General features: G+C 46.8%; 1 protein-coding gene across 1 annotated transcript in view; it reads left to right on the top strand.

The window, feature by feature from the left end:
* Window positions 1–2131: 2131 nt before the first annotated feature.
* Window positions 2132–27042, top strand: part of Tmem163 (transmembrane protein 163) — a 173344-nt gene continuing 148433 nt past the window's right edge. The window contains exons 1-2 of the mRNA NM_001110763.2: window positions 2132–2723; window positions 11493–11612. Of these exons, the coding sequence (NP_001104233.2) occupies window positions 2525–2723; window positions 11493–11612 (319 nt within the window). The 5' untranslated portion in view covers window positions 2132–2524. The remainder of the gene's footprint in view (window positions 2724–11492; window positions 11613–27042) is intronic.

Below are 27042 nucleotides of genomic sequence, written 5' to 3'. Positions count from 1 at the left end.
AGAAACACGTAAAAATCCTAATGTGATTCGAAGCACAGTCTCACAGAATGGAAGATGCAGCTGGGCTTAGGTATCGATCCCCCTACTAAGCTGGGGTGGCCTCAAAGAAAGCACCTGCACTTCCCCACAGTGTCCCCTAGGGGGTGGAAGTGCTGCGAATTGTGCGGTTGCTGAACCGGGAGGAATGCCTATGAAACATTTAGCAGGGTGCCCAGCACATGGTCTCCCTGCAAGGACGCAGCTAAAATAATCTTCCAGTGAATAGACAGGGGCTTGTTCTGCGGGAGCTGGAGCATAAAAGGCAAGAGAAGCTTGTGACACCTCTTGCTTCTGAACCCTCTTCCTTCCCTCCAAAGAACTGACTTTGCTCCGGTACCAAACAAGATGAACCCTTGTTTGCTCACCTGCACATTTACATGTGTGGATGCTCTGGATACTAAACCAAGTGTGGAATCAGAACAATGATGCTTTTCTTTTAGAGAGTCTGCTACCCCCGAACCCCCAGCCCCCGCCCGAGTATGTGTGTGTGCGCGCGCATGGGGAGCACGCGCGAGTGTAGCACCCGCAGAGAGGGAAGATGTCTGAGAGAGGGGCATGTTTCAAGACTTTTAGCCAGACCTCAAGAACAATTGAATAACCAACAAAAAGACGCACAGACAGATTAGAGGTGGGGATGTAGATCTGCGCTAAACCCTGTGCTAAGCTCCTCTGCTCCTGTCCCCAGTACCACCGTGAAAAAGAAAGTATAATTTTCAAAAAGCAGAATATAAGGAGGGATGAAGTCTAAAAGCCTCTGGCGTTAATGTATCCGACAAGCCTGTCGCACTCTGTGACATCGACCTCTACAGTGCTCAGGGCCTGGATATTTTTGTTCTTGGGGCGATTCTTTGAGAACCGTTGAGAGGGCAGACAGTGGGATAACCTGGAACAAAAAAGAGAAAGAAAAAGGAAAACAAAAATAAAAAAAAAAACAACAAAAAATAAACTCCAAATCCAGGATGTGAGAGGATGGAGGGCTCTGTGATGTGAAGCATTGTCTGTTAGTGAGAACAGCAACAGGATCAATGGTAGAAACTGCAAGTGTGTGTGTGTGTGTGTGTGTGTGTGTGTGTGTGTGTGTGTGTGTTAAGCCCAGTGAACATGGCGTTTCATTTTCTTCAGAGAAAAGAAGGGGCTGTTGAAAATTTCATTTTCTTTAGAGGGAAAAAAAAGGGGGCTGTTGAAATGACCTAGTTTGACACTTTCAGTTCATAGCTGAAATTATTGTTTAAAAACCAAACAAATCAGAAAACCCAGTAAGAAGGGAGTCGGGATCACTCTGATCTGATCTCAACAGATTAAGACCCCCTTCTTATCTCCGGAACCCCGCAGAGACATTTAAATCTTGTCCTGACTTCTAGGGTCCCTGGCAAAACGGAATCCAGAAAGGAAACCAACCGGTTACTGTCGAAAGAAAACAGGGCGGATTCCTTTAAATGAAGGAATTGGCATGTTAGAGTACTCAGATTAAATTTAGAGACTAATATCAACCTATTGACAAAATCTAGACTTTCTAGAGCTAGGATGTAAATGCCATCAAAGGTGTCTCCAATTTGTTAGGCGGCCGGTTTGCCCGTGGGTCTTCCCCAGTGGATCCTGGGACAAAGTTGCGGCTTCGCTTGGGAGTCCAGACCCACCGTGCAAGTGTGGGAAGTTGGCAGGGTCAGAGGTGAAGAATAGGGGTGCGTGAGCACCCGTAGCAGAGGAGTCTTCTAGAGGGACCGATCTTGGATGCTTAGAGAGGGAAATGATCTGGTGACAGATGGATAGAAAGGCCCAGGGATGGTCGCAATGGGGGCGGGGGAGGGAGAGCCACGGTTCCAGCAATACCTCAATCTAAGTTGGTGCAGGAGAGAAACTGAGAAGAGAGCTAAAGCCGCTTAAGGGCAGGAGATCCAAAGGCCTGGGGACAGGTGAATCCTGATACCAGCTTGGGCAGGCGGGGACAAGGTGTAGTCCCTGTAGCCGGTGTGGTTCCGGGAGAGAAAAAGGCCGGATGAGCTGCGGTGCCCTCTCTCCTGCCCACGCGCGGCCATAGGTTCCGAAGACTGCAGAGCAATTAGGGTGGAGGGGTCCCTCCTGGGCACCAATCCGAGAAGTGAGTGGGGGGCGCGTCCTCCGTCACGCCCTCACCCAGCCCTGCGCAAGCCGCAGGCTGGTCTCCACGCCCCCTAACAGTCCCTCAGCTTCCGCGGGCTTTGGACCTTCTGGGGCCCTCCCTCTCCACCCGCCTGGGTGCATCGATCCCGGTGCCCGGGCTCAGCGCCTCGGGGCGGGTCCCTGCCGCCCGCACCTGCCCCCGGGGGCGGAGCGCAGCGGCGACAGCGCGGCCCCAGCCTCCGCCACACGCTGAGCTAGCGGCGGACCTGCCGCTCACCGCGGTCCGGGTGAAGCTCTTTCTCCGCGCCCTCGGTCCCTGGCACTTCGGACCCGTGTCTCCATCGTGGTCCGCTTCGCCTCGGGGAGGATCTGCAGCCCCGGCACCATGGAGCGGGCCCCGGGCAGCGAGCGCCGCAGCCCCCCTGGCCCTGGAGTCCCGCGGCCGCCACCGCGGGGCCACGCGCCCTCGACCGCCGCCCCCGCCCCCAACCCGGCTCCTCTGAGCTCCTCTATGCAGCCGGACGAGGAGCGGCAGCCGCGGATCAGCGAGAGCGGCCAGTTCAGCGACGGGTTTGAGGACCGAGGTGAGCTGCCACCGCCCCGAGCTCCTTCCTCTCCGCCCCTCTGAAGCCACCTGTCCCCTATATGCGGAGCTTGGTGCAAAGAGCGGAGGCGACAGTTCCACCTTTCGGGATCCATGAGGGTTGGGCGGCAGCGCCTCCCGAGAAACCCTTTCAGTTTCCCGTTCCCGGCCGGTGCCTAGGCCAGCCCCCTCTCGTACTCGCAGGAAAAGTTTGCAGATCGGGTTCTTGGTGTCTTATAGGGGACCACGGGATTCCTCTCTGGGCTGGGAGACTTGGGTTTCAACGCATCCCGCTGTGCGAGCCCTGCCAATCACCCCGGAAAGTTTTTTTTTTCCCCCTGGGTTAGTGGCGGAGCACCGGCTAGGGTGACAGCTAGGGTTCCCTTAGCCTCTGGACTCTCCCGGGCCCTACGCTCCCTGGTTCCTGGGTCACAGCGGTCACCGCCCCGTAGTGTGAAATGCTGGCAGAAATGTTGGGATGTTTGGGGTCTGGCACTAACACAGATGGTTCCCAAAGCTGTTATTTCCTGGAGAGCATGTGTCCAGCTCTGAGTCCTTCCTTGGACGCTGGTCTTGGACCCCGATCATTGCCCGGCAGCCATCTCCACCTCCCGCCCACAGTCACTGTCTCCTTAGCGGGCTGCATCGAACGCTAGGGCTCCCTCATTCATCCCGCCTGCCTTTCCCTCCCCATTCTGCTCTAGTGGCCTTCAGCTTGGATTCTTTGCGGAGACGACCGCATCTACCTACACCTTTCCTCTTTCTTGCTGCTTCCGAATTGGACCCCTCGAAAATTATCAACGGTTCCGCTGAAACCGTTGCTGGCGGTCTGCAGCCCAGCCTTTTCCCAGGCACCCGGCTCTGTTCACCTCTATTCATCCCCCCCCCCACCCCGTTTTCTTGGAAGCTTTCATCCGTCGACTGTAGAGTGCTTATATTATTTTAGTTCTAGCAGGTTTCTGTCCTATTCTTAGTACCTCCTGAACATCTTTATATTCCGGTTTCGCGTCGGGATACAGGATCTCTTCCTTAGAGATTCCGAATTGTAGCGTGCGAAACATGGAAACAGATTTCCCAGAGAACAGCAGAGATGCTGTGCGGGGAACTGGAGCCGCTCCAGCTTGGAACGAGTTCTGCACCCGTGTTGCAGGTCCTTTCCCTGTTCCCACAGAACTCGATAGCCCTGGAGACGGGAGAGTGGATGGCATCATCAGAAAGCCAGAAAAACCTCCCACTTTAATTTTGGGGTGTGAGAATTACCTTTGCCTCGCAAGATTTAAACATTTCACATTGAAGAAAGACAAGACGGATACCCGGGTTGGGCTTAATTCTGTAGCACTGCGGATTATCTGTAAGCGCCGATCAGTCTCTCCCCACCCCTGCACAAGGACAGACAAGAAAACCATACTAGGATGAATTGATATTTAGTAATATCTAGAGGCCATGCTTCAGTGTTAAGTGAAAACAAAAACAAAACAAAAACCTCTTCTGAATACATTCTTTAGGTTTTCTGTCAGTGCTCAAATGAACTTCAGTTTCTATTATGTCATCTCCTGAACGCATTCACTGTTCATAAACCATTGCTGTGTGGACGCCTGCATATAACACACGACCTCTCTGTTTGGATGGATCGTGTCTTCCACAGAACCCAGGGTTCCATGCCATTTTGAGCTAGCTGAAAGTCGCTGTGACATTTCTTTTGTTCCACCCATTCCTGGCTGCGAAGAAAGAGTTAACGATAAATGAAGACCCAGAAGACTGCCTGGGCGATTGGTTGTAATATTTTGTATGTTTGTGTTATTATATCTTACCCATATCCATTTTTTTGCTGTCTCTTGGGAATGGCTCATGGTTGTGACATCCAGGAACTGGGGAAGAGGAAAACTCCTTGGTCTCCTCCTCTCCTTGCATACAGTGGCTTTCTTCTAGGCCCAGTCCCTACAGGGTGTGGGGGATGGGCATGCTAGCTACCCATCTACATTCCACACTATTGTGTGTGTGTGTGTGTGTGTGTGTGTGTGTGCATGTGTGTGTGTATGTGTGTGTGTGTGTGTGTAGGACTTCCTTCCAAGGTGGTAGAACCCTGAGGCAGATTGCTTCTGATTCCCAAAGGAGAGTCGCTTTATAACCTAGTGGCTTGGAATTTTGGAGACATTTTCTTCTTAGAAGTGAAATGGACTATTTCCCAGAATTCCAGTTAGCTTAGAATGTTCCATCATCGATGTAAGAGCTGATTGAGTCTGTGGTTCAGGAAGCAGGCACACACACACACACACACACACACACACACACACACACACACATATATATATACAGACAGACAGACACACACATATACAGACACACACACACACATATATATATACAGACAGACAGACACACACACACACACACACACACACACACACACATGGAGGGAGGAGGCCAATTAATCTTCAGGCTTTCTTCTTCCCCTTTTAAATATCTATTTCTCTATTTTTGTCCCAAACCTTAGGCTGTGGCCCCACCTTACAGAGTTATGGCTTTATTTAGCTCTTTCTTTTAGCTGTCCATCTTAAAGACAAAGCAAAGCAAGCAAACAAACAAACAACAACAACAACCTTTCTGCAGAGAATTAAAGCTCAGTGGCCTGGTGTGGTGACTCAGGCCTTAGAACACCAGCGCTTGGGAAACAGACGCTGAAGAAGGATCACTGAGAGCCCATAGCCAGCCTGGGCTACACATCAAATTCTGGGCCAGGAGAAATCGATGAGAAATAGTTCAGACTACTAAGAAATAGCATCTTCACAGATGTTTGGCCCTGCCTTTATACTATGTTGATCTGTCTCTTGGTATTGTCAGATCCACATTATGAGATTTAATTTAGGTTAAAATTCCACCATGGAAGCCAGCTGTTGGGTGGCGATGCCGCGACACTGCACAGGGACCTGAGCCCTGTCTTAGTTTCTCTTGGGCTGTTCTGCATGGCTCCTGCCTGTTTGATGCTGCTTTCTGAACCCTCACCATTCCTCCACATTCCCGTGGCTTGTGAGCACGTGCAAGCATTTGGCGTGGATGCAGAAGAGCCGGTGTGGAGATCTCTAGTCATTTCTGAGCTGAGCCCTTGCGTGTCTTTCCCATTCTACTTCCCTTGGAGGAGGAGAGATCATTAACCCTGCATACATCTATCTCTGTAAATGTTGTTTGTGTGTGCATGGGTATACATGTGTGGAGGTCAGGGATAACCTCAAGTGTCAGTCCTCAAGTGTTGTCATCTTATTTTGGGGACAGAATCTCTCAGTGATCCCAAACTGCTTCATTCCACTAGCTGGCCAGCGAGCTTCCAGGAACCCAGGCACATGCCCCAGTCCTGGGGGCTTATATAGGTTCTGCAGCTTGAACTCACGTTCTCATGTTTGTGCAGCAAGTACTTTACCCACCCAGGTACCACCTGGGCACCTCAGCTGCATCTTTAGAAAGGAAATGAAGAGCTAGCACAGTTGCACGGGAAGAGGAAAGTCCTTCCTCTTTTGGACAGCGTTTCCATTACAATGACTTTATGCTTTTCCCCCCTCTCCTCAATTTTACAATCTCACAGGGGAGCCACAAGGAAAGTCAGATCTAGGGCAGGACCTCCAGTCCTACTGGCTCAGAAAACCCAGAAGCCACTGCAGCAGGTGATCCGGCCCCCTATGGCTGACACCTGAATCTCTCTGTTGGTCCTAGTGGGGAGAGGCCAGGGGAAGCACCCCTAGGTGTGGTCAGGACCAGGTGTGCTGTTGAAACCAGCCAGCTCTGGAAGGAGAAATAAACGCTGCCCAGCAGAATGGGCAAGAGTGTACACAGTCATGACTGTCTCTGTGGAAAAGTAAACCAACTTCTTAAAGGGATCGTGTCCCTACTGGGCAAACCTCCTGAAATGGTTCTCTCAGACTGCCTGGCAAATGAACCCCTGGTTTGAGCTGGTACTTAATTGGTGTAGTTTCACTTCTCCTGAAACCAATGGGCTAGGATGAAAGAAAAAGTGTGTGTGTGTGTGTGTGTGTGTGTGTGTGTGTGTGTGTGTTCCTTGATTACTCTCTGCCATTCTTTTTTTTCTGTAAACTATGTCAACTTAAAATTCCACTCCTTTTAAAATTTTATTTCACTTTTTTCTCTTAAACACCAGTTTTTGGAGTCTTTTATTCTATTTTGAATTTTTCAAATTGGAATATAATTACATACCCCCTGAACCACTTCTCTAGATAGAAAGACTTAAAAAACAAAACAACTCATTTGGGAAGTGGGAAGGGAGTTTTTAGGGGTGTATGGAACCTGTTCATTCTAGGTGATAGCTTCCCTTAGACACACAAGTGATTGCAGTTAGAGATGAGATATTTTTCCTAGAGCTCAGGAAGAAGTAGAGAAAGATGATGTCTGGTTATCATTCAAAGGTACCAGGACCTACAGCAGAATGTGTCAGGAAAAGAGGCCTGTCTTCTTCCCACCCAAATACAATTATTTATTCACTATCTGGAGTCGAGGTCTCACATAGCCTAAGCCGTCCTCAGACTCACTTACACTGAGGATGATCTGGACCTTCTGATCATCCCCTCCACCTCCGGAGGGATCACAGATGCCTGCTTTATTCGGTGCTGGGATTAGAACCCCTGGCCTGTGAGTGGCAGGAAACACCGCACCAACTTAGCTACAACTGCAGCTCCATCTGAACTAATGAAGAAAGTCTGAGGATGGTTTCCCGGTGCAGTGGTGAAGACGGGGACTCATGACTTCTGCTTGCTTTCTCGTTTACCTCTGGACCTATGTAAGCTCCCTTTCCCACCTGACTTCACTCCGGAATCTACTGGGCTGCCTGCCTGCTCACAAAACGCCCTTCTCCAACGTTCTTCTTGCTGTGCTTGAGACCTGTTCAAGGATGATTGGACAGAGCTAGTTCAGCCGAGTCTTGGTTGAATTATTTTTGGGTATGGGGTTGAGACAGGGTCTCCCTATTTTGTAGCCCTGATTGTCCTAGAACATACTATGTAGGCCAGGCTGGCCTTGAACTCACAAAGATTGGCCCGCCTCTGCCTCCTGAGTGCTGGGATTAAAGGCATGTGCCACCCATGCTCAGCTGCTAGAATTTTTTTTTTTTAATTTTTATTTTTTAAACAGGATGCAGGTTTTGAGCAGTGGTGTTGGCTCAGAAAGTGATTCCCCAAAGCATGCTACTTTGGCATGCTGGACACTCTGAGAAGATTTCCAGAAGGCCTTAGAAGCAAAGCCCCTCCACCCCCCCCCCCATGCCCCATCCTTGTCCTTTTTCTTCCTGTCCCCATTTCACCTCAAGGCTAACCATAGAAACTAGGATTCCGGGGCAGTTGTTTAAAAGCTTGCAAGCATGCGGACCTGAGTTGTAGCCCCAGAACTCAATTAAAAGAGACTGGGTGTGGTGGCAGATGCTTGTATCCCCAGTGCTGATGAGGTGGGGAAAGGAGCGTCCCTGGGGCCCACTGAAGAGCAGCCTAAGCTGATTGGGTGAGCTCCAGGTTGAGTGAGAGACACTGTTCCAAAGTAAGTGGCGGGTGGAACGACACTTGAGGGTAACCTCTGGCCTCCACACACATGCACAAACATGTGCAGGTGCACCTGCACACACACCAGCATGTGCACACACACACACACACACACACACACACACTTCAGCATGTGTACACACACATACACACCCCCCAATGTTAAAAACAACAATAGGAAAGAACTTTCAACCCTCCTGCCTCAAAGATGGCTATAAGCCCAAGAATTATTGTTTTATATGCAACCCACCCTCAAGTGTAAGAACTTGGCACAGAAACTCTGACTGCCCTTTCTAATAGTGACTTGATTAAAAGACCTCACTCCAGAAGGGGTCCTGACCCACACCCAGCACATTGGTGTCTTGCGGGAAACACAGAGACTTGGAGCAGACCAGTCTTGTTGAGTTTCTGTGCTTCACTCATCTCTTATTTAATCCCAGCTCTACAGGGATATGCATTTTTCATTGAATATGAGCATAAAAATAGCTCCCCTTGGCTTTTGGGTCTTTATTCCTGAAGCCTTCCGTGTTACATAGGATCGATGATCTGTCCCTCTCTATGTCTGTCTCTCTCTTGCTTCACCCCTCCCCTTCCTCCCCCATCCTCCTCTTTCTTTCAACCTCCTCCCTCCTCTCCTTCTTCCCCTTTATCTGATCCCATTCCTTATCATCCCTCCCTCCCTCCCTGCTCCCTCCCTCCTTTCATCCTTTCCTCTGGTCCTAATTGTTGTTCTTACTGATTTTTGAGCCAGAATCTCATGCATCCCAGGATGCATTCAAACTCCCTATGTAGCTGAAGATGACCTTGAATTCATGAATCTTCTACCTGCATTTCCCAAATGCTGGTATTTTGGCATTCATCACCCTGTCTGGTTCTTACAGTGCTATGGATTGAACCTAGGGTTTCATGCACGCTAGGCAAGTTCTCTATTGATTGAGCTACACCTCGAACCCATCACGGATCTTTGTTTTAATACGTTTGTTACATTTTTTTACCCTGTTAACCTGTCCCATAGGTATGTCTGTCACCCTAATTACAGAGGAAGAGTGTTCCTGTCCTTTCTGCTCCTACAGTGGTGGTCATTCAGATAAATGAATGGTGTGCAATATGTGATACATTGCATACTGTGACATTTTACAAATGCTGCCTAAGCTTTATCTACCTATTCACCACTGTCTATAGATACTGAGATGAGACTGTGCAATATCTGAGAGACACATTATGTAGCCAGAGTTGGCAAACTGGCTCTTACTTGTATAGATACATGACTGAAAATTCAGCCCCCTGGCAACCAAGAAATGGCACATGCAATCTTCTTCTTCTTCTTCTTCTTCTTCTTCTTCTTCTTCTTCTTCTTCTTCTTCTTCTTCTTCTTCTTCTTCTTCTTCTTCTTCTTCTTCTTCTTCTTCTTCTTCTCCTTCTCCTTCTCCTCCACCTCCTCTTCTTCTTCTTCCTCATCTTCATCTCTTCCTCTTCCTTTTCTTCCTCTTCCTCCTCTTCCTCTTCTTCCTCCTCCTCCTCTTCTTCTTCCTCGTCTTTGTCTCTTCCTCTTCCTCCTCCTCCTCCTCTTCCTCTTCTTCCTCCTCTTCCTCCTCTTCCTCCTCTTCCTCTTCTTCTTCTTCTCCTCTTCCCTCCTCCTTTTGGTTTTTCCAAGACCAACCAGGTCATATATATATGTATATATATGCGCAATATATATATATGTGCAATATATATATACATATACATATACATATACATACACACACACACACACATATATATATATATATATTGTTGTCCAGGAACTCACTTGGTATACTGGTATACTAGACTGGCCTGGAACTCAGAGATCTGCCTGCTTCTGCCTCCCAGGTACTGGAATTAAAGGCATGCATAACCACTGCCTGGTTATAATTTTATTCTTTTAAAATACTTTTATCATTGTTATTTATTTGTGTGTGTGTGTGTGTGTGTGTGTGTGTGCATATGAGGAGGACAGAGGGTATTGGATGCCCTGGTATCTGTTACAGGTAGTTGTGAGCTGTCTGATGTGGGTGCTGGATATCAAACTTGAGTTTGAGTGCAAGATCTATATGTGCTCTTAAGCACTAAGCCGTCCTCAACCCTTACAATTTTATTCTCAAAGGGTAAGAAAGAAGAATCTGAAGAAGTTTAAGTGGGCACTGCTGGCTAGTTGTCACAGATTCATGCCCTTGAAAAGGGCTCCTTATGTGCAAAGCATGGGAGATAAATAAACCTGTTGTACTTACAGCCTTCCTACAGAGCTAGCTCTGGCTTTAGCAGTGTTACTGTACTTCCATATTCTGATCGTGTGTGTGTGTGTGTGTGTGTGTGTGTGTGTGTATCCGTGTGTGTGCAAATGTGGGTGTAGTTCAATTTCAGAAGTCTTTCCTCAGGAATGCTATACACCTAGAGACAGTCTTTCATTGGCTTGGAACTCACCAGGTAGGGTGTACTGACTGGCTAGTAGGTTCCAGGCATCTGGTTGTCTCTGTTTCCCAAGTGCTGAAATTACAAGCTTGTAGTACCATGTCTATTTCATAGGGAGAATCAGACTCAGGTCCTCATGCTATCTCCTTAGACCCCTGAGAGAGTTTAACATTCTTTAATTAATTGATTAGCCAATCAGTTATTTGATTAATGTGGGCTTCATACAGAGGAAGGAGAAAACATGCTGTGTAATCTGGGCCTGTGGCTGCTGGTTGCCAAGTTGGTTCAGCGTGGGCCTTCGTACAGTCTGCCAATCTTTGGTTTGTATAAAATCTGACACTGCTGTTGGGACTGTACTAGTGGATCAGTGCTCAGAGCTGAGGAGCCCAAATGCCTAATCAGTTACCACAGTTCTTTCCTAATGGAAGGGCTTTGTTAGGAAGAGGAAATTCTACTAACTCAAGTGACTTAGTGCAGGGGACAAAAAAAAAATGGCTTGGTGTGACCTCAGGAGTAAGGTATGTGGAACTCCTCTAACTCATAGAGCTTCTGTTGCCCCATAGAAACACTTATCCCATACCTTCAGGACCTGTTGTTTTATAAGGGGTGCCAGAACATTTGATAATTTTGTTTTGTTTTTAATGTGCAATCTTCTAATTGTGAAAGCACATTGTGGGCCAGACAAAACACATCTCAGCTCACAGGCTGTGGTTTTGCAATCTTGGGATGAGATGCTATAGCTCTGGGGTGTGTGTTCTGCCTTATGGAAATCCCTTACTCTGTGTCCTCCCTGTTTCTATCAGGTTTACTAGAAAGCAGCACCCGGCTGAAACCTCACGAAGCCCAGAACTACAGGAAGAAGGCATTGTGGGTATCCTGGCTGTCCATTATTGTCACCCTGGCCCTGGCAGTGGCCGCCTTCAGTGAGTATCAGGGAGTCTTGCCAATCAATACTCACCCATTGCCGGCCTTCCCCTCCAACCTCCATGGAAATTGCTTTGCTTTTAGTTGGCTGTTATTGATGAGTAAAAAAAAATTTTTTTTTTTAGATGGTCGGATCGTCAGGGTACTCATGAATTAGTAAAACGGCTTCACTCCTCTGCAAAGGGGAGAGGGTATGAGAGAGAAACGGAGAGAAATAACTGAGAGCTTCAGTTCTCATCAGTATGCAGGTTTGTGGAAGTGGATTCCGGCTGGCACCAGCCGAATAGTGAAAATAGTCTCTTGGCAGATGCCTTCAGCTCGGGCTGACATGACAGAGACACATCCGGGAGATTTGGATTTTGAGCCTAATGCAACTAGATGAGTTCAATATTGCAGCAAGCTCTCTCCCTTCCCTCTTGGCTGTGTGTCTGTGCGAGGTCAGGAGTAAAATCACATGTACAATTTTAATGAAAGAAAAATGGAAGGGCCTTCTTTCGGGGTTTTAGTGCACGAAAATAAAATAATATCTTACAACTCTGAGATGCCATGAAAAGGAAGCAATTTCTGTCTGTAGATGATCCTGTTTGGGAATCAGGAATCCCTGTGGTGGGCTTTCTCCACCGACCCTCACAGCTTATGAAACATGCATGTGCTGTTTATTCTTATTTATCATGCAGTGATCGACACATAAGCTACAGCTCAACCTTGGTAGGGATTGGACATTTTTGTTGTTGTTTTTTGTTTTTAACCTCCTTTTATTCCCCAATGGTGGAGAAAAGGGGAATGCGTTTATTAAATTGTGTTTTATAATTATTTTGATAAAAAGGAAAATCTGTGTTCTAAGTGCTAAGCGTCCTACAAGGTGCCCCAGGGTAGAGGGAAAAATGGACCATGGACGTTAGGTGACATGGCTGTGTGTGAATTGTTTAAAATTCTCTGCTGCTGGAAGTAGGGGCTGGATCCCAAGGGGGCGGGGTTAGAATTTGACCGAATGCTCCCTTCAAAACTCAGCATATACTATTAGAGATAATTTATATTAGAGACACTGTACAGTAGCCTGGCTCTGAAAAAAAAAAAAGAGACCCAAATATTCAGAGTACAGAAACAATACATTTTAGATTCCCTAAACATTTACCAGTGATCCAGAAATCTAATCAGGAAGAATTCTGACTTCTGAAAAAATATAAAAGCCTCTCTCTCTCCCCTCACCTCCCCCTTCTTAATACTGAGACCAAAATAACAAGGCAGTGGATGTCCCTTGAGGGTAATTTGGTTGTTGTGGCTGGTAGGGGCACTGGAGATCAGACATGGTAATTTACATATGTGAAGAAAAGAGGAAGGGGTTGGAGGGGGTGATTTATACACCAGATAATGGTTCCTCAGACACTTCCCTGTGCCCTGGAAAGCTGCCAGGGCATCATTTTCAGGGTGTTGGAATAAGAACGTGAATGACCATTGGACTTTGCAGTGATAGTGTTACATTCCATGCGCTTAAGTCATGTAACAGGGAAAATTCGGACAAATGGGGAAACGGGGGCTTCACTTGTAATAACCAATCAGGTGGATTGTGCTAAAAATGTTTCATTTCTTTCCAAGGAAAACATCCGCATGAGGCCGGAGCATGGCTTTGTGGAAGGGCTTCTTGTTTTTTTCTTTCGAAAACCGCCTTATTCCTTTAAAGCAAGACTATTGAACTAAAACACTTTAACTTCCTTTAAAAAGACTCACCTTTATTGGCTATGTATGTGCGTCCATTTGGGGTCTGTACAGCCCAGGAGGCCTGAAGAGGGCAGGGAGCTGCCTGGAGTTACAAGCCACACTGTGGGACATGAGTGCTGGGACCTGAACTCAGCTCCTTTGCAAAAGCAGCAACTATTGCTTACGAATTGTGGACGACACTGTATTGTTTATCATGACCGGTGTTCTAGTCTATGTTTTTTTGTTTCGTTTGTGAGTGTGCCTCTTACTGCTTCTGATTTAGTTAAACTCCAAAACAGAGTAGAAAAATCATATTTTGCCCTATTTAAACTAGAGTAGCTTCAGTGTGCGTGTGTAGATACATGCTGACGCATGCTGCAGTGGTCAGAGAGGCCGTCTGTGCCATCATTCATCACCTTGCTCCCTTGAGATGGGGTATCTCGCTGAACCTGGAGCTGGACTGGCAACCTGCAAACCCTTCTAACTCCTATTCCACACCCTGCACTGTATTGGGGTTACAGGTACCCAAAGCCACACTAAGCTTTTTATGTGGGCGCCTGGGATTCAAGCTAACGCTCTCATGCCTGCATAGCAAGTACTCTATGGACCGTGCCATCTTCCCCACGCACTGGTTTTGATAATACTTGGTGAGATAATGATCTGGACGTGCTGAAGCATCAATATAAAAATATGGTAATGCGTCTTGGAATAATTCAGAGAGAGTCCTAGATTGGTTTTAAAATAGATTTGGCGTATAATGGGCAGCATGAAAAAATATCAATCTTCTTATGAACTGATATGAAAACAGATCTGTTGTAATAATGAGGTCAGAGAGAGAATGAAAGTTCAGCCTTGAAAACTCAGGGTTTTGGCAACGTTGATGTCTGTGTTAAAATGGAGAAAATGTATTCTGACTCTGATTTTGAGGCTTGAGCACAAGTTAATTTTTAGGGACTAGATACCTGCTTATTCTGTGGGGAATGAAGATACGTTAGAAACAATGTTAAGGAAACGACCTTTTTTTTCTGAGATGGTGCCTTCATTTCTTCTTCCTGATGTGATCGGATCTTCTGATTAAAGCAGCTTCGGAGAGAAAGGGCTTATTTTGGTGTGTGGTTCCAGGGTATAAACCATTATGGAGGTAAAGCCACAGTGGCCAGGGTGTAAGGCATCTGGTCTCATTGCATCCACAGCCAGGAATCAAGCTTCCAGCATTAGCTCCTTTATTCCAGTTTGTTCCGTGTAGCATCCCTACCTAGGGAATGATGACACCCACGGTGGGCAGGTCTTCCCACTTCAGCTAACACAATCAAGATAATCTCCCACAGGCAAGTCCAGACGCTGGTCCTCAAGGTGAATCTCGATTCTGTCCACCTGACAACTCCAACCATCACAGATACACAGTTCTGTTAGAGCAGAAAAAAAATCACAACAATCTCCAGCTAAAGAACAAAGCCCCCTAAACTGAAAGCACCCCAAACCAAGATCTCAAGAAAAAAAGCTCATTTAGAATTTTAGTACAGGGCCCACTCGGTGAAGTGCTAAAGGAATGGGGATCTGAGTCTCTGATCTATGTTAAAAACAGACAGACAGACAAACGGACAAACAAGCAAGCTGGTGTGGTGGTGCATACTTGCAGTATCAGTGCCTGAGAGGTGGGTACGGGCAGACTCCTGGGGTTCCTTGGCTGGCCAGCTTAGCCTACTTGGTGGGCTCTAGGCTAGTGAGAGACCCTGTCTCAATAAGATGGGGCTAGTGTGGGTGCATCCAGTTAACTGGAGCATCTGGGAGGCAGAGGAAAGTGGATCTCTGAGAGTCTGAGGCCAGCCTGGTTTACATAGCAGGCTCCGGAAGCCAAAGCTACACAGTGAGTCCCATCTCAAAAAGAGACCAAGAAAAAAAAAGTCCAAAACACATGGTGCCTGAGGAACGACATCTGAAGTCCTTTGTTCTACACACACTTGTGCAATCGCACATATATGCACATAAAAAAATCGAGTGCAATAGCAGACTTCAGAACTAGGAAATCAAATCTCTGATAGGATTGAATTCTTGTTTATATGTGGGGATATTTTTTTTAAATGTGCCTTCATTTATGTCTGTGTACCATGCCGGTGCACCATGGAGCATCAGCCCAAGGGCAGGGGAAGGTATTGGATCTCTTGGAGCTGGAGTTACAGATAATTGTGAGCTGCCATGTGGGAATTAAGAATTAAACCCAGTCCTCTGGAAAAGCAGCCAGTGCTCTTTACCACTGAGCCACCTCTCCAGACCCATATCTAGAGATTCTAATCTATTTGATTTTAATTTAAACTCTTGACCTTTAAGCATAGCAATATACTCTATATGCATCCCTGACAACAGCTTTCCCATTTATTTATAATTTTTGTGCACGTGTGTGTCATGGTACATGTGTGGAAGAAGAACTGAACTGAGCTGCTCTGGCTTGGCGGCAAGCCCCTTTGCCAACTGAGCCATCTTGACGCCATATGCTTTTAATTTCTATATCAAGGGTAACAGAAGTGAGATAGCTAGAATAAGAGCGTATAATTTATCTGGGTTAGGAGAAAAGTCTTGGACCTTCCTAAGGTGTCCTCTCACCTCAGTGAATACATGATCATATAGAAAAGTACCAAGACAACTTACTGGGTCCATTGATATACACCTGCATTCCTTGCATTGTGAGGCTGAGGCAGGAGGACTGAGAGTCAGCTAATGTCATAGAAGTGAGTCCCCTCAACCCTCAGGTTTCCTTGTGTAACCCTGGCTGTTCTGGAATTTGATCTGTAGACCTGGAACTCACAGAGATCTGCCTGCCCCTGCTGGGATTGAAGGTGTGGTGGACCACCACCACTAGGCTCTTTAGAATGGTTTTAAAGGTCCAACCTGGACCCTTTGAACTTCAGCAGGACTGGAGCTGTGCTCTTTGGTGTAGCTTGGAATCGCAGGACGGATTCCTTCTCAGAGATCCCTCCCCAGCTGCAGGGCCTCACCACCTAAACGTGGTGCATAACTGTACTGGAAGAAAGACGACCTAAAGAGAAAGTTGTGCCCCTCTCTTCGGTTATTAGCTTATTGAAACCACGTACTCCAAGAAATTGGGACTTCTCCAGAAATCTCCTACTAGAGAAGGAAAGAGCAGGAATCTGGTACCAGTCAGAGGAAGGACTTGTTTCCTAGAAAGAGATTTTTGCACCGTGAGCGAATGGCTCCAGAGCGAAAGGAGCCCAGAGCATGATGGGACATTGAGGGGCGGGACCACACCTTGGCCCAGACTGTTTAACTATTTGTAGTTCTTGCCTTCTCTTTAAACCTAAGCCTTACGTCAGTCCTTTGAAGATGGTCTTGGGGGTCAGTGGATGTCTTTGCTCCCTTTTCCAATGTGGCTATGTTGAACAAATCCCTCCTTTCTGCTTTTCGCTATTACTTATCTGTTGCGTTGACCTGCTGAGGACGAGTAGCTAAGCCTGCTTGTTAAGGCTCTGACCCTAACAACTGCTAGCGGAGATCTCCTTAGGTGCTGATTTTCTCCTTTTGGCTCCCCCTTTCTCACAGTTTATGTGGTTTGTGAAGCCCCGGCGTTTGTGCCTGTGTCCATAAGAGCTTCTTCAACAGAAATCCTTTGTTGGATTTGCTGGTCTTCTATTCATTTTCTTGTGCACGTGATAACCACTCATGAGCCTAGAGGCACTCACCGCACCTTCCTCTCTGCTCTTCTCTTCCTGTTCGTGCCCAGGCATGGTGCCTTCACATGCCCTCTGCTTGCTATGTCTGATCCATATGCTGTCTTCTCCTTGCCAGTCTTGTAAACAGCGTGAGCTTCTCTACAGCAACAGCCTCTAAGTGGAGCATTTGCTGTCTCTGACCTGGGCCATGAGGCAGTTCAGGGGGTTGTGGGCAGGAAGTCTCGAGCCACATCCTGGGGGTGTTGGTGGGATAACTTTTCCCTGTCAATGTGTTCTGTGAGTGATAACTACAGAGGCTGCTTCAGGGAGGTGGAAACGGAAGTAAGAACCAAGCAGAAACTGGCTTTGGGAACTTTGCCCTGAAAACTTCCCGCCTCTGGACCCTTCCTTCCTAGTCTTGTGGTCATGTCACCACTGATGCTCAGGCCTGCCTCTGGGCTGCCCACCCTGGGCAGCTCAGGAACACAGAGCAGCATTTTAGTCTGATCCACGTCCCGAGAGGCCTGCCACGACCTTGCTCTTGCTTCCCGTTTGGACTGGTCTTTCCCCATCCCCCGGCTATGGGCGATTTCAGTGAGCAGATGCTTCGGTGGTCCCCAGGTGCAGCTGCTGTCTGCCTTCAGACCCACAGACTTCTCTTACTCTTTGATGCCTTGCTTCCTGGCTTCTAGACATTTTATTTTTATTATACTGTACCTTATTTAGTTCTATTTGGTTTACTTTTGGGGTATAAGTGTGTGTGTGTGTGTGTGTGTGTGTGTGTGTGTGTGTGTGTGTGTGTGTATGTGCTTGTTGAGACAGTCTTTTTCTGAACCTGGATCTCACTATTTGGTTAGGCTGGCTGGCCATTGTGTTCAAGTGATCCTTTTGTCTCTGTCCCGATCTTCTGTCTAAGATGACATACACATGCCATTTTTTAAAAAAATGTCTATGCTGAGAATCCAAAGGGGTTATTTATCCAGATTGTCCAGCAGGCACCTTTCTGACTGAGTCATCTCCTCTCCTCTGTTTTACTTTACACAGAGTCTTGCTAGGTAGCTCAAGCCAGCCTCAAAATCCTCCTCCTCCTCTCACCTCAGCTTCCGGCATGCTGGGTGGCAGGTGCATACTGTAACACCTGTCTTCTTGCCAAATTCTCACTTAATATTGGATTTTGTTTAACCCTTAAAATAGAAATGTTAAAAAAAAAGAGCACCTCTCCTAGGAAGCCTTCCAGAGTGATTTAAGTGCCCCTCTCCCAATGGACACTGAGGATAAGACCCAGTCACACAACACTAGGATCACCACAGGGCTGCTTCTGTGGTAATCCAGGCTCCTCAGTGCTGTGAGCCTGGTTCCTCTAGTCCTATTCTGGTCCCTAAAGCAGTTCACCTGGAGGTGTTGGCCGCAGTAAATTTGACATCTCATGCTTAGGCCACTGTGGATACAGTGGATTGATACTATGTTTCTCAGCGTGAATTCCAGACAAAGGAATAGTGGCTAGCTCAGGGCTCAGGATCTAAGGCGCCTCAGGCTTTGTTGACTCTTTCAGGGTAGTTTCAGGAGCACGACCCCCCTCCTCTGACTGCCTCTAACTCTTTCCTTCCTCCTCTCTGACAGAAGGCTCTAGACTTCCACTGAGGGAGACTGGCCTCCACTGCTGACAGGAGCGTGCATTTTCCCCAGCTTCTAGCTCACAAAGAGCTGCTGTTTGCAACCACGAGTGGAGGAGGGGTTTCAGCAGCTGCCTGCCTGTCCTGCCTCCATTCTCAGTGCTCTCTGCACACAGCCTTAATTAAAGTGTGGCCAGGGTACATTAGCACAAGAGCCAAAGATACATAGGGGAGCCAAGTGGTGGGCTCTCAGCTGTGCTTGTCAGGCCTGTCCTAATCTGCTTGCTCCAGTCCGAAGTAGAGGAGCTGCCTTGAGAGATGGAGGGCTTATCTGGCTGCCTCCCTGTCTATGAGCACTGGTGTTTGGTAGCCAACTGGAAGAGGAAAGGTTTCCTGCTCTACCTAATGGACCAGCCTGTGACTTGGGCCTCTGAGAACTGCCCCTTTAAGGTGAAGTTCCGGTGTAGCTCTTGGACAAGATGTGACTTCAAAGGGTCTTGTGCTGTATTCTGGGATGTTAGGACATCTCATAGAAACAGATGGAGACAGTGGAGAGCGAGAGCAAGAGCCAGAGAGCGAGAGAGAGCGAGCGAGCGAGTGAGAGCCCAATAAAGGATATGATTTGGGGCTGAAAATGTGGCTTGAGTCAAAAGAGTCCTTGCCTAATGCAAGGAAGCCCTCAGTTTAATTCCTAGTACGACAGAACGGGCATGGTGTGGTGCCTCTAATCCCAGTACTCCGAAGGGAAAGGAATGAATGCCAGAGGACAAGGTCATCCTCAAGCTACATAATGACCATGAGACCCTCTTGGACAAACTAGAGGGTGCTGGGGAGATAGCTTAGTTGTTAAGAGTGTTTATTACTCTTGGAGAGGATCTGAGTTCAGTTCCCAACGTCCAGGTCAGGTGGCTCACAACCACCTGTAACCCAGCTTCAAGGGATCTGGCATTTTCTGGCTTCTATACATACATACATACATACATACATACATACATACATACATACATACACACACATACACACACACTTAATAAAAAAGGAAAAGAAAAAAAGAAAAAAAACTAACGGGGGAAATATTTGTCTTAGCATCCTTGCTCTGGTTCATGGTACAGTCAGTCCACCATGGCAGGGGAATCACAATGGCAGGAACTTGAAACAGCTGGTCACATTGCCTCCGGAATCAAGGGTCAGAGAGTGAGGACCGCCTGCCAGTGGTTAGTTAGATTCCTCTGCTTTATTTGATCCAGGAACCCCTGAATAGGGGGTGGTCCCACCTACAGTTACTGTGGGTCTTCTTATATCAATTAGGATAATCAAGACATTCACTCCAGACCTCCCACGGGACCATCTTCTACATGATTCTAGATTCTGTCAACCCGAAGGCTAACACCAGCTGTCAGAAGTGCTCCTTCACTGCCTACTGTCCATGTCCAATGGCCATGCCTCCTTCTAGCCTGTGACTGTGTCCCTCCAGTCCTTAATGAGTGAGAGCTCTCTGCAGGGAGGGTACCACACAGGACGTTAAGGAAGAGAACTGTCAGGGCTAGAGAGATGACTCAGCTAGTTAAGAACATGAGATTATTCTTCCAAAGGACCCAGGTTCGATTCCTGCTACCCATATGGGTGCTCACAATTGTCTGTAACTCTAGTTCCAGGGGATCCAATACCCTCACACAGATATATATATGCAGGCAAAAACACCAATGCATATAAAATTAAATGAAAGAAATTAAAGAAAAAGAGAGAGTGGCCTGTCCTCCAAAGAGCTCAGATCTAAACAGACAGGAAATGACAGGTGCTGAGGCAGAAGGCAACTCCACACTCAGGGGTTGTCTTAGTCATACATAGCATATTTATCTGTTTGTCCTTGTGATACGGCATTGTCATCTACAAAGTTCACGCTTGAGAACTATACCACTGAGCAACGAAAATATTGCAAAAAAAAATTCACAATGTTTTAGGTAATGTTTATGACTTTGTGTTGGGCCGTATTCCTAGCTGTGTTTAACTATGCGTGGCCCACAGGCTGTGGGTTGGACACTGATCCTAGAATACTGTCAGTCATTAGCTCCTCCTAGCCATTTTCTCCACCCTGCCCCCCCAGGAGAAGGCACTCACGGGAGATATCAGTGAAGAAACTGAGGCTAGCCATCCTGGGGGAGCCCTGGAGGAGAGGGGAAGGTGACGGGTTTCAGTTATAGGGACATTGGTCATGGAGTGCACAGGGCAATATCCTTGTACCCAGGTAGACTTAGACACTTAGACATGGAGGTGGCTTAGACCAAGCTGCATCTTCTCGGCATGTTGGAAGCTGTGAGTTTGAGAGAGGAAGGTGGGTCAGGAAGCAACTTCTTCAAAGGCTTCTCTTCTCGGTATATGGATGAATATCTTCTCCTCAAGTCACCCTGTGGCCCTCACTCTGCGTACGTTCATGCCCTAGTTTCTCCCTCCTCCAAGGATGGCTGTTCTGTTAGGAAATGACACCTACACGCCAAAAGGACTTATTTAAAGTACATTTAAAAAATGTTGTCACTGGGTTAGTGACATGGCTCAGCGAGTAAAGGCACTTTCAGCCACAAGATCTGAGTTTAATTCCAGGACTCACAAGATGGAAAAAGAGCACGAAATCCATCCAGTTGTTTTCTGACCTCCACATGTACATTGTGCCTATGTGCACACACACACACACACACACACACACACACACACACACACACATGCATAAGTGTAATACAATAAAATACCACGTACTGGTATTAGGAGTTTAGAGTCTCAGCATATGAATTTTGAGGAGACATAACCTGGCCACTTTGGGCAGCACCAAGACAGATGGGAGAAATGAACACCTTAGAAAAAAGAATGTAGGGGCTGGTGAGATGGTTCATTGGTAAAGTACAGTGACTGCTCTTCCAGAGGTCCTGGGTTCAATTCCCAGCAACCACATGGTGGCTCACATCTGTCTATGAGGAGATCCGATAGGCAGGTGTACATGCAGACAGAACACTAATGCATTAAAAAAAAGAACACAAATAAATTAAAAATAAAAAAAAAAAGAGTGTTGCCTTCAGTGAAAGAGCAGACTGGTCTAACCACAACCACTAGCTCAAGGAAAGGGGAGAGGAGTCCTGGGCACTGTACAGCTTTGAGAGGGAGGGGTGAGAGTAGGGAGCCTTTCACTAAGATCTATAGCCACCCGGCCGGCTTCTTTCAAATTTGTACTTGGAATCTGCTTAGCTTAATTGACAGGGAAGTAGACCTGAGTCCTTGAGGTTCACTGTTGGAGCCTTCTGAATACGTGCTGTAGCCAGGATTTCTGTGGTTGGGTTAGTTTATAATAATAAGGAAAGCAACAAGCATGTGCAGGTGAACTGTACTCAGTAGTCTCTCCTCTAAGCATGTTGACTAACCAGTAGCTTCTCCATTGACTGACACTGGAGGCTTATTGGGGGCTGGGGCTGGCACTCAAGAGTAAGTGCTGGGGGATGGAGGGGTGGCCCACTCCGTAGAGCAAGAGCTTGCCTTGCAAGCATGAGGACCTGAGTTCAATTCCCAAGGCCCACAATTAAAAAGCCAGATGTGGGGGCATTTTTTGGGGAAAGGGAGACAGGTGGGTCAATGGTGTTCACTGGCCAGTCAGCCTAGGCGAATTAGAGTTCCAGGACAGCGAGAGATCCTGTCTCAAACACACAGACAGGCAGACAGACAGAACCCAAAACAAAACCAAGGTGGACAGAACTTGAGGAACAACGGCTGGGTCCCTTTGCTTGTTCACACTTACTCACACACTGGTGTACCCTCACACACGCACACATGCAAGTACACGCACACAGGAGTAACAGCTGGGAGGGAGCTGGGGAGGCAGGCGCATGGTGGGAGAAGTCTGATTGTAGTGCTGTTGCCTTGGAGGCTCATCGGTAGAACCTGGAGGCTGAGCTTGGCCTTGGCAGAGTTCCCCAACTGGAGACCCACTGGCTTTTGGTATGGACGACGGAAAGGCAGGTGTAACCTGAACAGGAAGCCCCTCCCAGTGGAGCTCGGTCCTATGGTCCTAGTGTAGTGGTGCACTACACTAGCAGCTGAGGGAGTGGCTATATTTTCCTTATTAACTTTGTGTGTGTGTGTGTGTGTGTGTGTGTGTGTGTGTGTGTGTAGGTCAGGGACAAAGTGTGGGGTTCAGTTCTCTCTTTGCACTGTGTAGATTTGGAGGATAGAACTCGGGTTGTACACATGGTTTCAGGCTGACGACTTGGTACACCTGGCTATTTTTTCCCCTGAAACTTAAATATGCACACAATTCTGAAACAAGAACTTCAACAGGCTTCATCCTTTCTCTTTCATGTCTCCTCTGCTCCCCTTCTCTCTCTCTCTCTCCTCCTCCCTTTACCCCCAGCCATTTTTCATTTTTTCAAGACAGGGTTTCTTTGTGTAGCCCAGGCTATCCTGTAGACCAGGGCTCTGTAGACCAGGCTGACCTTGAATTCACAGAGATCTGCCGGCCTTTGCCTTTCTAGTGCTGAGATCAAAAGTGTGTTTGACTACGGCCCTTGGATAATTTACTCTTAAATCTGTCTGTGCCCACGTAAACATGCTGGCATCTGGAAGCTCTGTTCTCACAGAACCATCCCTACTCCCCTTGTTGGCCTTGTAGAATCCTGCCCATGGAGTTATCCTGAAACATGACTATTTCTTTCTTTTACAAAAAGGCATTTATACTTATTCATATATGTGTCTATGTGATTGTGTGTTTGTGAGTATATGAGTGTGCATTTGTGAGGGTATGTGAGTGTGCAAGTGTGTTGAGTGTGTTGAGTGTGCATGACTGTATGTGTGTGAATATGTGTTTGTGTGTATGTGTGTATGTATGTGTGTGAGTGTGTTTCTGTGTTTGTGTGTGAGTGTGTATGAGTGTGTGTGAGTATATATGTGTGTGTGAGTGTATGTGAGTGTGAGTGTATGTGTGTAAGTGTGTATTTATGTGTATGAGTGTGTGTGAGTGTATGTGTATGTGTGAGTGTATATGTGTGTGTATGTGTGCGAGTGTGTATGAGTGTGTGTGAGTGTGTGAGTATGTATTGTGTATGATTGTGTGTGAGTATAATATATGTGTATGTGTGTGAGTGTGTATTTATGTGTATAAGTGTGTGTGAATATATATATGTGTGTGTGAGTGTATATGTGTGTGTGTGAGTGTATGTGTGTGAGTGTGTGTGTGTGTGTGTGTGTGTGTGTGCCAGAAGAGGGAGTCAGGTCACTTGGAGCTGGAGTTACAAGAATTGCCTGGCTTGCTGGGATCTGAACTCTGGTCCCCAGACTGAGCTAATTGCCTTTTTCTCAAAAAATGGTTTTATTTTCTTTGGATCTAATGTCTGTTTATTCCTGTTTGCTTCTGTTTTATATGTGTGCATTTGTGTGAGTGGGAGCAAACATATGAGGGATGCTTGTGAGGAGGCCAGTTTCTCCAGTTTTTGCTCAGGGGCTGGATGTGGACATGAAAGTGTCTCATTTACATGGAGTCTTTTGGATAGATGCCCAGGTCATGCACAGCCAGGCCATGGCAGAAAGACGTTTTGACATAACTAAAGTATACACCGATCAAGTTAGCTACAAACAGAAAACATCTTGTAAAACACAGAGATGAGCCACTGGTTAGAAACACTCACACAGCCCATTCAACTATAGCTAAGGAAAGGTACAAGATGTAGTTGCACTTGTAGTTGCTGTGTAGATGTATGTATGTGTGTGTGTGTGTGTGTGTGTGTGTGTGTGTAGTAGATGTGCGTGTGTGCAGTAGATGTGTGCGTGTAGTAGATGTGTGTGTGCAGTAGATGTGTGTGTGCAGTAGATGTGTGTGTGCAGTAGATGTGTGTGTGTGCAGTAGATGTGTGTGTGTGCTTGTGTGTGTGCAGTAGATGTGTGTGTGTAGTAGATGTGTGTGTGCTTGTGTGTGTGCAGTAGATGTGTGTGTGCAGTAGATGTGTGTGTGTGAAGTAGATGTATGTGTGTGTGTGCAGTAGATGTGTGTGTGTAGTAGATGTGTGAGTGCTTGTGTGTGTGCAGTAGATGTGTGTGTGCTTGTGTGTGTGCAGTAGATGTGTGTGTGTGCAGTAGATGTATGTGTGTATGTGCAATAGATGTGTGTGTATGTGTGTGCCTGTGTGTGTATATAAGAAGCTAGAGGCTGACTCCAGTATCTTCCTGTATCACTTTATACTTTACTATTATTGATTTTTAATGAGGGAGCTTAGGGGTCTCTCACAGAACCTAGGCTGCTGTTTAGATTGGTTGTCTCTGCCTCTCCAGTTTCACACAGGAGTTGGGGATCCCACCCCCCAAGTCCCCATACTTGCACAACAAGCACATTCCCCTAGCACTTTAGTCTGTAACAGCAAAGACTAGGAGGGAGACAGGGCCCATTAGCAGGAAATCTGAGCCATTCCTCCTGCCTTCAAACAGTGCGTGTATGCTTAGCAGCAGTCTTTAGTCTATCCATTTTTACTATCTTAAAATGAACACGAAATTCTGTCTATACACACCACCAAAAATAATGTTGTTTCCTAAATACAGTATAATGAGAAAAAACAAAGGCAATTTTTGAAAAAAAAAGGGGGGGGTATATTTGAGCTCCTAAATGCTCGTCATGACTGTGTTGATGAAGACAAGTAAGTTAAGACTACTAAGGCTAAGCTTGGACTTAAGACGGGCAAGGGCATGGTCACCCCGTAGTGTTGGCATCTTCCTCTGTGTGATACTGTGAAGAACTATGCTGTGTGCAAGGTATGTTCGTGGACTGTCAGGAATGTAATGGCTACCAGGCGGTCTGTGTCTTACGTGTGCAGTACTTTGAGTGGGGTTGTCCTGGGTGAGTAAACCTTTGGGTTCGCTCTTGGTAAAGGTCTAAATAAAACCAAGCCTGCACTATTTATCTAGAGGCTTGTTACTTTCCCATGGGATAGGGGTCAGTGCTCTTTAAAACTGCAGGATAAAACAAACACACAAAAATTCCCTTCTGTATTGATAAGGTAGAATTGGGGTCTAGGCACACTTTTCTGTGGAAATTCACATGTTTTGAGTACAGGAGGGAATCCTTTGTTGTATATGATGCTTGTAAATGTAAGTATTTATAAATAAGATCTCTGACTCAATCCCACCCATTAAATAGTATGATCCCCAAGTCCAAAGTTGTAACCCCCAGCCACACCCTACACAATTTCATCCTGTCTGCACTCACACGCACGAAATTGCAAGCCTCTACCAGCTGCATACTCCTAGACAGCACGACATGGTGCTTGTGGATACGGAAGTCGACAATGGGACAAGTATGGGACCAATATGACAAGCAAACTCACGCAAGCGGATAATTTAGGGACCGGGCAGACCCTGAGACAAGGAGCTTCAGCCAGAACTGTGATGTTTCTTACAAAACCGTTTGGCAGCAGATGCAGTGACAGGTTAAGGTTTGTGAAAATGGAGTAAGATGACTTATTGGTGTCCGTTGGCGATCTGTTCGTCTTGGGCTTACCAGCTTTATGGAGTAATCTCAGACTCAACGGCAGCTCAGCTGAGTGGCTTGGGAGCCTCCGCTCTTCTGATTCATGGTCACCCCCTTCCTCTTTTTTGCCCATCGGGTTTCTAACCCAGGCTCACCTTAAACCCTATACACCTGAGGATGACCTTGAACTTACGATCTTCTTTGTCTTCACCTCTTGAGTGCTGTGACTGCAGGTTTGTGCAGTGCTGGGAATCGAACACCACCCACGCTGTCTACCAGGTGAGCTCTGCCTTCAGCCTGCTTTTAAAACCCACTTTTTTAATATTAGTTTTAATTTTATCACACAGCGATACTCTTTTGTTTCCTCTCTCCTCCCTTTACACGTCTCATTTGAAATAACAGTCTATCTATAAAGAAAACATTGGATTTATGCTTATGTATTTGCAATGAGCTTTTCTTGTACATTCATTCACTGTCATTTTTCATTTGGTCGCCAGTGCATCTTCCTTGGTAACAGCACCACCAAGCATCTACATTGTCAGATCAGATAGACACTGTAGACACCATCGTTTCCCTAGCGCCATCGTTTAATCTTAGGCCTGCCGATCAGCACAGAAATGGCTCTCCTGAGAACTCTTGTTTTCCCTACAGGGAGAGTTCACTGGAACAATATTACCTGATCCCTTGGCACACTAGCACTTGTCCCCACCTGCCACTGTGGCCTTTGCACCTGAGCTGAGTATAAAAATCCTCAGTTCACATTTTCTTTCCTAAATACCTTAAACGTATCACTCCATGGTATCATGGCACAGAGCATGGCTGGCGATGTTTGGTGAGAAGCCCCATTTTCTTTCTCTCCAAGGTGACGAGTTTTTTCCTTGGGCACCCAAATAATTACTCTTTTAATATAAAATCCAAGAGTCTTGCTGCACTACGTCTTCTTGATGGCTCTCTCAGCTTTTCC

The sequence above is a fragment of the Rattus norvegicus genome, chromosome 13 (assembly GCF_036323735.1).
Source record: "Rattus norvegicus strain BN/NHsdMcwi chromosome 13, GRCr8, whole genome shotgun sequence".
Classification (NCBI taxonomy): Eukaryota; Metazoa; Chordata; class Mammalia; order Rodentia; family Muridae; genus Rattus; species Rattus norvegicus.
Note: the sequence above shows the minus strand (reverse complement) of the source record. Positions and strands in the feature narration are given on the sequence as shown.